This window comes from Paramisgurnus dabryanus, chromosome 13 (genome assembly GCF_030506205.2).
Source record: "Paramisgurnus dabryanus chromosome 13, PD_genome_1.1, whole genome shotgun sequence".
Classification (NCBI taxonomy): domain Eukaryota; kingdom Metazoa; phylum Chordata; class Actinopteri; order Cypriniformes; family Cobitidae; genus Paramisgurnus; species Paramisgurnus dabryanus.
This window is the reverse complement of record NC_133349.1, coordinates 22,091,950-22,104,558: the sequence shown is the minus strand read 5'-3', so window position 1 is coordinate 22,104,558 and position 12,609 is coordinate 22,091,950. Positions and strand designations below refer to the sequence as shown.

Genomic DNA, 12,609 nt, shown 5'->3' with positions numbered 1-12,609 from the left:
TCTTCAAATAAACAGTGGCACAAATTAACACACAAGAAACGGGCTTTCACTTGAACAAACAGCGCGTGCTGCTGTGCTGCTGTGCCTGCTGAGCAGAAAATCCCGCTTAGATATTTGATTGACAGGGAGATGTGGGCAAATAAATAATGTTTTTTAAGTTATAGGTGACTATTTTGAAATAGATCATACTTACAGTGGTAACATGAAGGTTTAAAAGAATCGCTGTATTTATATTAAAAATATCTTAATACTGCTATGGGATTTCATTGAAGATGATCACTGACTGACACACACCCCACACACACACACACACATTGACGCACGTGGGAATATCAGCAGATTTAATATTGTGTGGCGCACTCTAGTGGTAAATATGTTTGTTACACTGAATGCTCTACAAAAATCACAAACGCTACTAAAAATTATTTCCAAGTGTCTACTAAGTTTTGTGTGTTTTGTTTACAATCATCCACTGATGAACGAAAAATATAATTTGGGTTAAAACCCAAAAGTCTCTCAAAGGCTTCGTATATATATTAAGTACATATTTATATGCTCACAATTACTTTTAATTTAAAATTATTTTTTTTATATCTATATACCCAAAAAACTCATTTTTGTACGTTCTTTTTCTTTTCTTTTGCTTTTTCTCAGCTGAAGACTGTTTGGCTAATTGCTTGATAAACGCTCCCACCCCCTTTTCGGAAGTTTGAATGGGTAGCACTTTTTCCTCTTAGATGTTCGCTCCTCCTCACCCCCGAACCAACCCCCTTATTAAAACAACTCAAAAACCCTGCCCGGTTAAAAAGAGTCTTACAAATGTATGGGTTACAGGAAGCATAAAGTTATAGCGTCTGGGAGAAATCAGACGCAAAAAGGACAGTTTACAACTTAAACCTGTACGCTTGGAAAAACTTGAATGAATTACATCTTAAGTCAGCAACATTGACTACTGTTGGATAACGTTTTTATTTTTTTATGACCTGTCATCATAAGAATTGACTGCTAAGATGATCCAACAGACCTCATCACATCAAACGTATACAAAAAATATATGATCAATGTGTTGGGAGAAGGCGAGAAACCTGAATGTGTTCATTCGTTATATGGAAAACGTGGATATTGCACACCTTTACCGCACAGATGCTCCATGCGGGTCTACTCTGATTTCCCAACCAAAACTTTGATGGAAAGGTTTGTACAGTCTCAGTGGTGCGTGCAGAGCCTCGTCGGACAGCCCAGTTAACTAACGGGACATCTCTACAGCTCCTCCAAGGTATGGTTATCAATAAGCAAATGTGTAACTTTTTAACGCAAAGAGAGAGGTTTATTTAGCCTGTTTAGTTATATCTGCATGCATTTTGTTTTGAAAATGTGTTAGAATTACGAGGTCAGATATAAATTTGAATAAATGCTGGTGCCAGCTTGTGCAACATCAACACGTGCCATTTTTTTTTCTCTAAGGCCCCACAGGTTGGGTTTAATTTCATATACCATATTTCTAAGTAACAAACGATACAGATCGGGAACAGTAGTTTGTACAATAAATCCAAAAGGTAATGTACAGGCAATTCATTTTCTTATTGAAATATCCCACTTGTTACTCATGCATCATCATGTAACATTTTAATGCATATTTTATTTCCGGTGATGTATCATCACAGCATCCGTAATATTGTGTGATGGCAGACTGACTGTTTTTTTCTGCCAAGTTTTACCATTTTATCATTGTTTGAAAGATAATGCTAAACATCAATAACCAAATACAGTTTAAATTAACTATTGTATATTTAATTAAAATCTGTATACCATTTACGATTGAAATCCTGTAAGAACACCAGGGGAATTATATGAGAATTTACCGGTATTCCCACTGTAATCCATTGTTTTAGTAACTTTGTAACCAATGACAGTACAGCGCAGAACAGCTATTGCGCGCTTCCAGTAGAAAGCTTCAAATGATGGTGACGCAACCTACTAATGATGCGTCATGACGCTGTTAGTGCGTCAGCGGTTTTCATGGTAATGAGCAAAATAGTTAACAAGTGCAATCTCAACATATGGAAACACTTTAGAAACTTGTAAGGAAAGCTGGTTGCAGAATGACACGCTATAATATGACATAAAATCATTCTTCGCTAAAACATTTTGTGTCAAAGTGATAATACAATGAATATTTAATTTAAAGAGAATTTACCTCCTAGCGCCTAAATGTCCATCTTAAATAGCTATTTGACATTAAGTTTACACATCATTACGACTTGTGACAGATTACATACAGATTTTTATTGTGGCATAACTGTGAAATAAAAAATTAGACTGGACTTGAAGATAAACATTACAACTTTGGCCCAGAATATGTGCACAGCTGTTCACTAAGTACAGACTGTTATGCACAGATGTGCCATAGGAAGGGGACCTCGTAATTGCAATGGGACCCCTTAATGGCAAAAGCTCATAGTATAATAACTGCAGGCAGTATAAAAACTTGTGAAAATGCCACCTCATTCCCCACCTGACAGTCTCAAGAAAACTGAGCTATTTAAGGCTAAAAAAGTGAAGTACCTATTGTAACAAAACTAGACATGTTCCTTATCAGCTTCCATAGTGGTCGAGTTTAGCACTAAACCAGACAGCAGCCCGAACAGCAGCAGCAAACATGGCAGCCACAATGTCTGACAGGGCCACACCACAGATCAATGACAGATTGATGGATGTGACTCAATGCTGGTGGTTCATTTGGGAGGGGACTGTGGCAGTTCCCCAAGTTCTCAGATTCTTCACCGCCTCAGCTAGGAGAACAGAACCACCCACCTAGAATCAGCAGCCGTTTCTGCCTTAGTCCATCTCAAAAGGGCAGTAACAAGACAGTGTCTCTGGTTTTGTCTCCGTGCCGGAATTCCCACCGACACGATGCGAGTTAAATGGCTTGTTTGATGGGGAAACCATTAGTTGCATTTTATCTGTTTTACCAGCTTTTCTTGAAGATTCACCTCCATGATGTGTTTCCATGAAGTGTTAAAACATTTCAACTGGTTATCTTTTAAATTCTTACAGATAATGTGGGATGGTTTATAAATGCACGAGCATCACACATTGATTTGACTTGAGAAGACTGTTCTCACAGGGTCAACTGATGTTAAATATTCATGCACCATTGCACTATCCTCTACTTTCCTTTTCTCGAAAAAGAGAGTTAAGCCCCAGTCTTGGATTTCCTGCTGCATAACAACTGTCTTGAGGATCGTTGATGACTTATTGTGTTTCAAATAAAGCTTTGTCTAAACAAAGCTCTTCCAAACCTGGGGATAAAGATGAGCAAATCCTCTGTCTCCATTAAATTACACAATCTACCTCCCCTAACGTTCAGGCATAGTAACACGTTCATTTAGAAAGGACTTCTACGCTGTTGCTGGCCAGTGATGGTCTTTTAAATAGCCTAATCTATTTTTCCCCATTGACCATCCATTGAATGATTGATCTGCACTCTTATTTGATCTAAAACAAGCATTGACGTATTTTGTCTTGGTGTGCACAGGGGAGCTTTGCAAGCCTGGGTCCCTTATGCCTCGTGCTAATTTACTTTTGCTGCACTGTAATATTTCATCTACCTTCAAAGCTAAAGTTTAAGTTTTCCCTATTGAGGATGATTCAACTGCTCGGTGAACCACTCCCTGCTCAGCTTTAGGACCGCTGGAGTGTTGCCAGACCTTCAGAGATAATGTACACACCATACTTGTTGTCACAGACATGTTCGCATGTGTTAGTTATGCAAACAATAATATTATAAGCATTTTTCCACATGGGTTTCAAAGTAACATGCAAATATACTTCACATTTAAAAAATACAAAATCTTATTTGCTGCTTATTTGATATACCAGTAAATGTCTTGCACACACTTTTCTCCCTAAGCATCGTCTAAAGGCGAGCACATCCCCCCATTAACAACAATGCATAAACTTTCATCCAGGGAGACACAAAAGAGCACGCCAAATTGGGTAAACACCAGAAATGAGCTCATTCAGACAAACAGCCATTCTGCTATCACACACGACCGCAATTAGTCTAAGTGTCCTTTCACATGTTGGCTTCGTTTTGCTGTGTCAGCAGTCTTCGCACTTTTAAATGAGTCATTTGGGTTCATTTAAAGTGTAAAGTGAGACATGAAAGCAGGTTTGGGGATACCCGAAGAGCAGTGAACACATTTCAGACATTAGCAACACCTAATCCAGTGGGCCTGCACGTGTCTGTGTGGACGAGGTGTGGTTCGGCGGGTCTGGAGGGCCCTGCATCAAGGGGCCGTAAACTCGCCAGATGACGTTAAAGGCTGCGACACGTGCCAGTTAGAATCAGGCTGTGCTGGAGTTGATCATATCGGCCGCCCTCCTGATCACTCGCAGCATGCCCGAAACCGCTTCCTAATCCGAATCAAAGGAGAACGAATCGAGATCAGCGGTGATAGTCGATTAAACAAAACGCAGACATAAATACAACAGTGGTCTTTAGCGGTGAGAAGACAGAGGCCCTCTGAAATCTAAATTTCACTGTTCATGTGTTCCCACGGAGATATAAACAGATGATGTCAGAGGGTGGTGCTGCACACTCGCGTCTGCCAAGCAGATGGGGAAGTGCATTAGTGAGGAAACATGGAACAAATGGTCATAGAGACCGTCCAGATATTCGGCAGAAGAGAAAGAAATATGACCCTGTGTCTGACGTTTATGCCGCATGCATTGCATTCGGTGACGTGCAAAAACCTGCCACTATAAAGCTGTCCACACATCTGCTTTATATGTGCCATCTTTCTACTTCCCTTAAAAAGTTTTTGGCCACATTTGCAAATGCATTTATAAGTAGCATTCATTTAGCAGAAAAATGAACTTTTCAAGCATTGCACAAAAGATATCTTTTGGTCATTTTAAATTCTACATAAATTAAGATTTTGTTTAAGATTAAGGTATTTGGACACTTCACTACCGTAGGGAAATGTCTAAATGATTCACGTGATGAACACCACCTGTTACTTCTCTGCTTGTGTGAGCTGGAGAGAAACTGGCTTTTTATATTCACTCATGACTTTGGGACCAGCTGGTTAAAAGTTGTTTTTGCCCAAAAACTGGCTTAACATCCTAAGAACCGTGCTTTGGTTTGTCTTTTTCAGATTTTTACCAGCTATTTTGGAGTTGAGAAGAACCAATAAATTTAATAACCAAATATTTTTCTTAAAACATGAAGCCATGTAATTGGCCATGTTCGTGTACAACAGGTTCCAGTTACACAGAATTAAGTATTATGGTGCAAACAACAACAAAAAATGTGACGTCCACGTTTGTGGACATCCAGATCTTGGGACAGGAGTGGGGAACCCTGGATCCTGGAGGGCCACTGTCCTGAAGAGTTTACTTCCAACCCTAATCAAACACACCTGCATTTCATTTCCAAGTAATCCAAAAGCAGGGGTGTCCAAAGTCGGTCCTGGAGGGCCTGTGTCCTGCAGAGTTTAGCTAAAACTTCCCTCAACACACCTGCCTCAAAGTATCTAGTCTGCCTAGTAAGACCATGATTAGCTGGATCAGGTGTGTTTGATTAGCGTTGGAATAAAACTCTCCAGACACACCGGCCCTCCAGGAGAAGGAGTGGACACCCCTGTCCTAAAGACTTTAATTAGATTTTTCAGGGTTGGAACTAAACTCTGCAGGACAATGGCTGTCCAGGACCAGGGTTCCCCACCCATTTCTTATGAGGTTAAAATAAAATAAGTAAAATAACTTTATCAAGGGCACAAATCATTATATTCACCACCCGATTTCTTCTTTCTTTCTTTCAGATGAGATGTGATAAAATTGTCACCTACCTAAGGATCGGTGGGACGACACTGTTTGGGATTTCGCTGCTTGTGGGAATCTCTACTGCCTACATCATGGGGTATAAGCTCATAACGACAGCAGGCAATTATTTGTCCTTCGGTCTTTATGGGGCAATTCTGGTTGTACACCTGATCATACAGAGTTTGTTTGCTCTGCTGGAACACAGGAACATGAAACGTTCTCTGGAAACGCCCATCAAGCTCAACAAGTCACTGGCCCTATGCATAGCTGCCTATCAGGAAGACTCCAACTACCTTAGAAAATGTTTGTTATCCATCAAGAGGCTCACCTACCCCGGCATAAAGGTCATAATGGTCATTGACGGCAACAGCGAGGACGACAAGTACATGATGGACATCTTCCGAGACATCATGGGCCGGGATAAGGCCGCCACGTACGTGTGGAAAAGCAACTACCACGAGCGAGGCCCCGGAGAAACCAACGAATCGTACGCTGAGAGCTTACAGCAGGTTTCTCAACTGGTTCTCAACAACAAGTGTGTGTGCATCATGCAGAAGTGGGGTGGGAAGAGAGAGGTCATGTACACCCCCTTCAAAGCCCTGGGAAAAAGTGTCGACTACGTACAGGTGAGTCCATTTCTCTCAGGCGGCTCAGCCAAGTACACGGGGCAAAACGGGCAATGCGTACAAAGAGGCTTTTGTGACTCCTTAAGTGGATGCTAGACTGGAGCATGTAGTAAGCTGAGGGTGAGGAAAGTACATTCCTGTTTAACACTGATGCTGTTCATTCGGACGCTTGTGTAGGAAATCATTCGCATATCTCAAGACTATTTCAGGCACTTCCAGAACACATCGCTGGTATTTTCCATCCCCGTTACTTTTAGATCATTACAGTGAGCTTTTATTTAGCTCAAGGGAACGTGTGGCATAAATGTCATGTAAGTTAAACCCTGGAATCTGTTTAAAATGGATAGTTTATCTAAAAATTCTGACATTATTTATTCATTCTCGTGTTATTCTGTTGAACACAATAAAAGATATTATGATTAAGCACACAGTTCCCAGTACCTATTGACTTCCATAGTAATTGTTTTATCTACTATGGAAGGTAGTGGGTACCACAGCTGTGTGCTTACCATCATTTATCGAGAATAATAACCCAAATTGTTGGGGTAAACTATCCCTTTAAGCATTGCATGGAGAGTTTACTGGTACTGATTACATCTCTCTGGTGATTTATCAGCAAAACTTCAGAGATGTATTTTTGGAGACTTCAGCAACATCCGGTTTGTGCAATAGATTTGATTTAAGACTTTTAGCTTGATGAGTATGAAAGCTTTAAGTAATCTAATGAAAGAAGGCGGCAGGCCTGTAGCTGTCATTCACAAGCAATCATGCAATGACTTTTCCAACAAATTATGTTATTTTATCCGCATGCCACCTGGTTCCAATAAGATTCCTGACCTTTGCTCTGAGTGTGGAGCCCTAATTGTGTTTAACTTATCACGGATCTTGCTACCAGGGTTGTGGTTATTCTCACTGTGGGGTTCGGTTGTTAAAGCTGATTGGCATAAACTTTCTTTGTGAAGATCAAGATAACCTCTGGCCAATGTTCATCTGCCTAAAGTTTCAGGGGTTAATTCGCTGAGCAGTTCCCAGAATCAAATTTAATTAGATGCAAAACCAAGCATCTTGTTCAGTGACCACCTACAGTTTAGTTGAACTCCCCCTTAGCGTTTGACACGGTTTTTGAACACAACGTCCACATGTTTGTCTCATCTAAATTACTGGCACTAGAATTGAACCTGTAAGCCAGAGCATGGTGACTAATGCGTCATGTGGGAGAGTTCAATACACAATTCAGCAGCACATCTGATTCTTTTTGACCATGCAAACAAAGACAATCTGGTTTCTATAGATGTGATTGTGGGAAATAATGTTTGCAACACCACGATTTCAATGACGCAGACTTATTCAATAACATAACGCTTGAGATTAAGACATTGTGTGAGAACAGATACTTTTTTATCAAAGGCTTTTTATTTTTGAATTAAAAAGTGCAACATTATATGCCTTTTATTTAAAGCATCAGGCATGTAGTGTGTATCCTGTATTAAAGTATCTTAATTTGTTCTGGATGCAGGTATGTGATTCAGACACAATGTTGGATCCGGCATCTTCAGTGGAGATGGTGAAGGTTCTGGAGGAAGATCCCATGGTTGGAGGAGTAGGTGGAGATGTGCAGGTATGTTAAAGATGCTTTCCTTATTAAACCTTTATCAAGCAGTTTTAGAGAAGGATCCATTTTATATTTTTATATATAATTGCAATAATAAAACTTTATAAAGATGGCACATTTAGCGGTAGCTGTTTGTGGGTCACTATAGCTTAATGGACTTGTCCATGATGTCAGCTTTGTTGTTTCCCATACCAAATGGAAACTTCATTCATATTCATGCATATTCCTGTGCATCCTATACAAAGAGCCTTTACATTTAAGTGTTGCCATTTCCGTATTAATGCATGAAGATATGCATGACCTTCCACATGTTAAACTACAGACTCTTTGATTTCAAATTCTGTTCTTTCCCTCTAGATTCTGAACAAATATGAATCATGGGTCTCCTTCCTTAGCAGTGTGAGGTATTGGATGGCGTTCAACATCGAAAGAGCCTGTCAGTCGTATTTTGGGTGCGTTCAGTGCATCAGCGGGCCCTTGGGGATGTACAGGAACTCCCTGCTTCAGGAGTTCTTGGAGGCCTGGTACAATCAGACGTTCATGGGAAGCCACTGTAGTTTTGGCGACGACCGTCACCTAACCAACCGAGTTCTGAGCCTGGGATATGCCACGAAATACACCGCTCGCTCCAAGTGCTTGACCGAGACGCCCATCACTTACCTACGCTGGCTTAACCAGCAGACCCGCTGGAGTAAATCCTACTTTCGAGAGTGGCTTTACAACTCCCTGTGGTTTCACAAGCATCACCTGTGGATGACCTACGAGGCCGTCATCACCGGCTTCTTCCCCTTTTTTCTCATCGCCACCGCCATCCAGCTCTTTTACCAGGGAAGGATCTGGAATATTCTCCTGTTCCTGCTCATTGTCCAGGTGGTGGCGCTCATCAAGTCCTCCTTCGCCAGCTGTCTCCGAGGAAACATTGTCATGGTTTTCATGTCCTTCTATTCAGTGTTATACATGTCGAGTCTTTTACCGGCTAAGATGTTTGCAATAGCCACCATAAACAAATCCGGTTGGGGGACATCTGGACGGAAGACCGTTGTGGTGAATTTCATCGGACTCATTCCCATCTCTATCTGGTTCACGATCCTTTTCGTCGGCATCATCTATACGATCATTCAAGAGACACGTAAGCCTTTCCCAGAGTCGGAGAAAATCGTTTTGATAATTGGCGCAATCGCATATGCCAGCTATTGGGTCGTATTTTTGACGTTGTACGTGGTCCTTATCACTAAATGTGGCAAGAGGAAGAAAGGCCAACAGTATGACATGGTTCTCGATGTATAGTGTTTTCCAAACGACCCTTCCCTTTTCTACGTTTACATTACAACCAATCTCCGTCCGCTTTCTGAAGGAAGTGACATCGTGAGGAGACTTTATTGCTGCTGTGACTCATACTTGGGATATTCCTTTTGAAGTGAAAAAGGAAAAGGTTTTAATACGATTCAGACTGTTAATGAGAGCTTTTACACTCTTGATGTTTTAGTATTTCACCACCAAATGACGACTTCTTTGCACTTTCACGTTCACTCTCATTATGCATAATGCTTGATATAGTACCTAAAGGAACCAAATACCTCAGTGGTTATGTTTGCATTGTGTGAGTGTTTGGGAGTCGGATTAGACTCGTTTTCTTAAGTAATTTATGATTTTTTAAACATTAGTTTGTTTGATATATATATATAAATATATTCTGTATGTATACAATTTTAGATCGAAATCCTACACGTCCGAGTATTTTGATTGTGCTGTACTTTTGTATTTGCATAATGTATTTTATTGCTTTTTTATATAATAGACTTGTTTATTTTATGCTTAGCCACGACAGATTCTCTATTTTCATTAATTTTTAAATATGCGGAAATGCTTTGTGCATTTAACTGTTGGGACATTGTGCATCTGACCAAAATGTGAAATTACGAAGCTGGATTTGTCTCTGTGATGACAGCGTTACATGCCAAATGTAGGGATAAGTTATTAATTGACAAGAATGACAATGAACTCATGTTATTACAGTAAGTGTTCGATGGGAGATCAGACTATTTATGCAACACTTTGGTTTTATAGCTTTTCTTACCTGATAATTTGCTAAATGTTTCGTAATATGAATTTGTCCTGTGCTGTTTTATTTGAATGTTTTGAATTGTCGTGTCAAATTAGTGGCAGTCCCGTACAGCCTATGTGAGGTCAATATGTGGCATTGGACTATGCAAAATCAGAGATCAAATTGCTTTGCAAGTTTTGTAGTGAGTTAAACTAGAACGTTTGCACAAAACTAAATGATGCACAAAATGCCTCCTGTGATTATTTCGCACAACTTTACATCACCAATCAAAGTCCAGAGCATTTTCAGAGATGCTACACTTTTAATTTAAAGTGACACCACACATTCATTTCCCAATGAAGCCATGGTTTTACTCCTTCGGGATTCTTGACAAATATATAAATATATATGAAGATTGTGTTTTTTAATTGTATATCTAAAAGTCGGTGACACAAATCGAGTTGTTACTTTGGTGTTTAACTGAACAATGGATTTGGATTAATGATTGTTTTTCATTAAGATTAAGAAGAGTAAAGATAAAATATACATTTACTTAAGATTAAGTAATTTAGGCAGTATTTTTCATAAAGCACTTTTTGTGTTTGTGCCAAATAAAAGATACTTTTTCATACTTGCATACTGTTGCTGTTTTCTTTGTAAACGTCATGTACTTGAACAATAAATATATGAGACGATAAATGCGTTTCCTGTTTTAACTCTAAGCACAATTAAACATTTGGATATACGATGAGCGGGGGAATTCCCGAGACCTCGGATTGCTCTTAAATGCAAAGACTCTCCCTTTTGCCATTTCATCATTGGCTGATGAGAGATGAATAGCACGATTCTTTTCATGCAGTATCAGGATGCAGGATCGCCATGGTGATGTTCTTTGTTTGCAACACATACAGTGTTAGCAGGATGGAGCGGTGAAGTCTAGACTAAGCACTGAAGCTCTATCCAAATCATAGCAGTGTGATCTCTCACCGCTTTTCTCCACATGAGTTCATAAATCAGAGATGATTTCATGGGTCAGACAAAAGATGTACAGGTCGTTATTCTGTTCATAGCTATAACCTTGGCATTCTCAAACACTAAATTATGCCCACGGTAATCTTGGGAAAACTCTGGGCTGATGATGGCTCAAGCCCAGGAGCCGTCTTTGCCGAGTTTCCAAAAAATTCCTCGTTCCAGACAGTGTGCAATCTTGGCAGCCACACAACTGCACTTTTCCACTCAGTTGCAGGTGGGAAGGATTCAGGCGAAGCTTCGGTCATGCTTGGAGTAGGTCAGATTTTACATTGTCACGGCTTTACTGACAGGCCTTACGGGGTGTTGCAGGGTTCCTGTTACTGTAAGACTTTGGTAAGCATGAATGTGGGTCATTCTCAGAAAAGTGTGTTGAGTTATAGCTTACAGTGCTGTAACAGCAATCACACACTCATAAATTCACCAAACACAAGGCTGTATTGCAGCGGTTCTCAAACCTTTCGGCGAGCACCCCCCTTTTCTATGGTGCATCCCTTTGTGGCCCCCCAAAGAAATTTCATGATATAAAACAATCTCAAACTTTGAATTAAAACATATTAAATGATAAAGTGTAGTTATTTCTATTATAGACTTTTTTTAAATTTGTAATTACAATAATGTTTTAATTACACAGAATATGTATATGATAAATTCATGTACATTATAAAATGTCTTAAAACTGTGCCCCCCGGCATCATCTCATGCCCCCCTAGACCCCCCCAGTTTGAGAACCACTGCTGTACTGTATAGTATGTAACACCATGACATAAAATAAATGGACAAACATTATTACCAAAAATATTAACACTGGGTGTTAGACTTTTCTTAATCGGAAGAAAAAATAAGTAAAAAATTAACAAAAAAAAGTTGTTGAATAAATACATTAACAGCGATTCACAACGGTAAGTTTACAATAATGATTTATAATTTGTTTTGGTCGAGTTAAATTTTGCAGGAAATATGAACTTTTTGAGTGATTTTGTCATGCCCTTAAACAGAAACACCCGGTGTTCATAGCTTATTCAACAAACTTGTCATCTAGATGGCGACATTTAAAGGTTTTAGCGGCATGCAGTGGTGAGTTTGCAATTTGCAACCAACCTCAATTTTTAAACGAAGGCTGCGTCTGGAAACTTAGGCAGCTGACTTGTTGCCTCACGAAGCAATGACTTCGGAGGCATAAGGCAGCTAAGAGAAATGCTTTCGGACACACTTCAAAGGCAGAGTGTTTGAAATCTAAACAGAGAGCTAATCACATATTTGAAAACTACAATACTAATTTCTAACTAGAAATGCAATTAAAAGGTGTAAAAAGTGAAAATATACATTTATTTACACTAAATTTGTGCTCCAGCCGGCAGCCGCTTTCTTGGCCGCCATTTTATTTTTTCAAACTCGACCAGGCTCGACCAAATCACATTCCTCATGCGCGCACACTTGAATTGTGGGACAAGATCTCAGGAGACTTA

The 12,609-nt window shown here is 39.8% G+C and overlaps 1 protein-coding gene across 1 annotated transcript; it reads left to right on the top strand.

Annotated features, from left to right (window-relative positions):
• The first annotated feature begins 820 nt into the window (after positions 1 to 820).
• has2 (hyaluronan synthase 2) lies at positions 821 to 10,801 on the top strand. The gene is made up of 4 exons (XM_065261270.2): positions 821 to 1,276; positions 5,829 to 6,455; positions 7,972 to 8,073; positions 8,425 to 10,801. Exons 2-4 carry the CDS (start codon positions 5,829 to 5,831, stop codon positions 9,352 to 9,354), a joined length of 1,659 nt encoding a protein of 552 aa, XP_065117342.1. The 5' UTR covers positions 821 to 1,276; the 3' UTR covers positions 9,355 to 10,801.
• Positions 10,802 to 12,609: the final 1,808 nt, after the last annotated feature.

What these genes read in the sequence shown, in the direction of transcription:
- has2 (XM_065261270.2), top strand. Translation starts at nt 5,829, where the DNA reads ATGAGATGTGATAAAATTGTCACCTACCTAAGGATCGGTGGGACGACA. An exon ending in AAAGTGTCGACTACGTACAG is followed by an intron (nt 6,456 to 7,971) that starts GTGAGTCCATTT and finishes TTCTGGATGCAG; the next exon opens with GTATGTGATTCAGACACAAT. An exon ending in GAGTAGGTGGAGATGTGCAG is followed by an intron (nt 8,074 to 8,424) that starts GTATGTTAAAGA and finishes CTTTCCCTCTAG; the next exon opens with ATTCTGAACAAATATGAATC.